A 3,011-nucleotide genomic window follows, 5' to 3' on the forward strand; every position below is an offset into this window, starting at 1 on the left:
AGGAATATCCATCAATCAGTGCTTTTTAATTACTCAGCATACTCGAATGAGTCGGTCTGAGTTGATTCAGTTGATTTTTAGGGACTGTAGTAATCCCATTCGTGATATCATTTGCCCACGAAGCACCTTCGCGCATCCCTTTTAGCTTGTCGAACGCGACGCTGAACTTTCTCAAGAAGCTCCTGCTTTTTTGCTCTCTTTAAACAGCAATGTAAAATTTGGAAACATTGTTTTATATCAAATGAATCATAAAAATGAAATGAGTAGCCCTAAATACTCTTACCAGTAGCTCGGCATAACTGAGTCATGGCAAAAGGGTAGATACGAATGACAGATGCGATTTCGCTTATTTGGAAGATTCAGATAATGATCCTTAATGCAATGAAATGGAATTCCAAAAATTGCTTCCAATTCATGGCGATTCTTACGATATACTACTGATTTGCGGAAATTCGTGGCTGCATCAAGATTCAGCAGCTTATTCTTGATTCGACTCACCTTCTGAATGACCCAAAGCTTACGTCTGATCTTAACACGCTGCGTTCTTTTTTACACAACTTGAACATAGTATTATCAGATTGCTATGTATTAAGTCAGATATTTCCCAAAAATCTATGAAAATATTTGAGATTATATACTTGAGTCAAAAGCTTACAGAGGATTTTTTATCAACAATTTTTACAAGCTAATTTTGACTCTTTTATTTGCGGCGCAGAGTGTAAATACGTCAGCATTGTTTCTCTATACCTCTTTTCAAGTATTGATCTCCTGGTTTTGCGAACCAGTCGCTGATTAACTTGTGGCTCCCAGGAGTCAGGATCATCGCTAAACCATCTCACCAGATAACTGTAATTTCCAGAGCGTATCGTTTTGTGACTCAAGACCTTCTCCGTCTCACGAATATCACCTCGATTAATAGTGACATCTGTAGTCTCTGTTCATTTTAAGATTGTTTGGCGCCTTGCAGAGGGTGTGCTCATTTCTTGAACGAATTTGGGCTCGGTAGCCACCTATTCCAGCGATTTTATCGACTGCTTTGCTCCACCGAGCAGCTTTTTTATCAAACGCCTGCTTCATGAGACCGTATAATACGATTGATCCGACGTCAAATTCCTTCTCAATTCTTTCGGCTTCCTCCTGAATATGACTCAGAGCTGTATCCATTGCTTTGCCTTTTACCTCATTTGGGGTCATACCAATCGAATGATGAAACGTGGCATTGTAGCTTTCGATAACATCAGCGATAAGCTTTTGCTTAATTCTCTTAGGGGACGTTTTATTTAGTCTCTACTTTAAGGTCCTGTTGAATCGTTCAATTTTACCCATGGTCCCGTGATCACCGGGTTCGTTGTTGAAGAGCTTGATTTGCTTAGTTTGGAAAAATTCTTGAATCTGTGAGTTCATGAACTCGCTTTCATTATCACTTGTTCGGATATCAACTTTCTTGAGACGACCAAACGCTTTAAGCGCTGCTAACACAGTTGCTGCCGTCTTGTTTCGTAAGAGCTTTGCGTACCCCAGCCTTGAGTTGATGTTGAAAGCTGGCCGTTTCTTCAAAATCGCAAGAGCAATTTGTCACGAGTTGAATATATTTTGCTCCCGAAATCGTTACACATTGGTCTGACTACCATACCAATCCTTACTATTCTGAAAGGTATCTACGGATTTAACTCCATTGTCTTATGGTACAGAGCTTGAGCTCCAATAAAACCGAATTTGGTATGATTGCTTAAGTAGCGCGTCCATGATCAATATTTAAACTAAAAAATCTTTAGTGGCTACCTGTTTAAATATCAAGTGCTTCAGTCGTGACACCATCATCAAGTACTCGACGTTTGTCATAGTAGTTGTTGAGCGCTGTTTTGTTTTCAGTGTAGGTAATAATAGACTTGGTTTCTTTCGATAGTCTGCACCCCTTGTTTGTACCTCGAAGCGTGACGCGATTCCGTACAACAGCCTCGAGCCCATCAGAATTAAGAACACCATTGGTTTGACCACTTTTCTGCAGAATACCCTTCAGTGAAACCTCTACCCTGTAAAATTCGTCTTGTAGATCTGAAATATAGTTTTTACTCGATAGTGAGACCATAGTGTCACCTGACCATTCATCTTTGGACAAACCAGGCGTACGGCGATCAAACTTAGCTACCTCAGTGTTGTAGTCGCGTGGTAACCAATCATATTTGGCTGGTTGCTTAGACTTAATGCAGTATTGAAACGGATTATCATAGCTGAAAGCGATATTAGCGGAACTAGTGTCCATCTCCTGATACTGGAAGTCAGAGCGATCGAAGTAGAAATCTTTGTAGTCATAGCAAAACTACAGCATCCATAGCTCAGCAAGCTGATAGGTAGCAATGGATTGAGTCCTTATTATTAAGTCGACGCTTTTCATCGTGATTTCACACGCACCATTAAGCTCCTCGAGCCCATGGAACGTAGAGTGCTCGATCTTATTCTCAATGGCTTTATCGCTCGACTATATTTAACCTCGTTATGCTTGCTCATGTCCATTCCAGATTGGCCAAAAATACTGTTGCCTACCAGTTTCGTCATCTCAGCAATCATCGTCTTCGACTTACCAACATCGTTACCTCGTCGAGCATTTGATACAGCCTCCATAAAGGGGCGAAAGCCTTGTGAGCGCTGGTCTTGACAAAGCAGTAAGTTTTGGTTATCTCCATACCATGAGAAAGGTATCAGTTTAGCAAAGGAGTGTAGATGAGAATCTTTTCACCAAAGTAGCTACCAATCAACTTGCGAGCTGGTTTTGCTTACTTTGCATGCGCGCCTCATTGTGATCGAACATGTGCTTACCAATGACGCTCTCATTCGTACAGTCGATCAGTATATTTTAAGAAATTGGAGGAGTCATCTCATCAAAGTACTGTTTGAGATGTTCTGGCGTTCGACTATCACACTCAAGATAGCCAAATACCTTGTCTGCTTTGACGTCATCGATGATACCATCATACGCTTCAACCGTAGTCAATCGACCACATGGCATCTCA

At 40.9% G+C, this 3,011-nt stretch overlaps 1 protein-coding gene across 1 annotated transcript; it reads right to left on the minus strand.

Moving 5' to 3' along the window:
* Positions 1 to 1,786: 1,786 nt before the first annotated feature.
* On the minus strand, positions 1,787 to 2,263 carry PHALS_11798 (hypothetical protein PHYSODRAFT_506307; the record flags this gene model as incomplete). Its single annotated transcript, XM_024727223.1, has 1 exon — positions 1,787 to 2,263. The coding sequence occupies one exon, from the start codon at positions 2,261 to 2,263 to the stop codon at positions 1,787 to 1,789; it is 477 nt and encodes a 158-aa protein (XP_024577822.1).
* Between the last annotated feature and the right edge of the window lie 748 nt (positions 2,264 to 3,011).

This window comes from Plasmopara halstedii, assembly GCF_900000015.1.
Source record: "Plasmopara halstedii genome assembly, contig: Scaffold_555, whole genome shotgun sequence".
NCBI classification, from domain to species: domain Eukaryota; phylum Oomycota; class Peronosporomycetes; order Peronosporales; family Peronosporaceae; genus Plasmopara; species Plasmopara halstedii.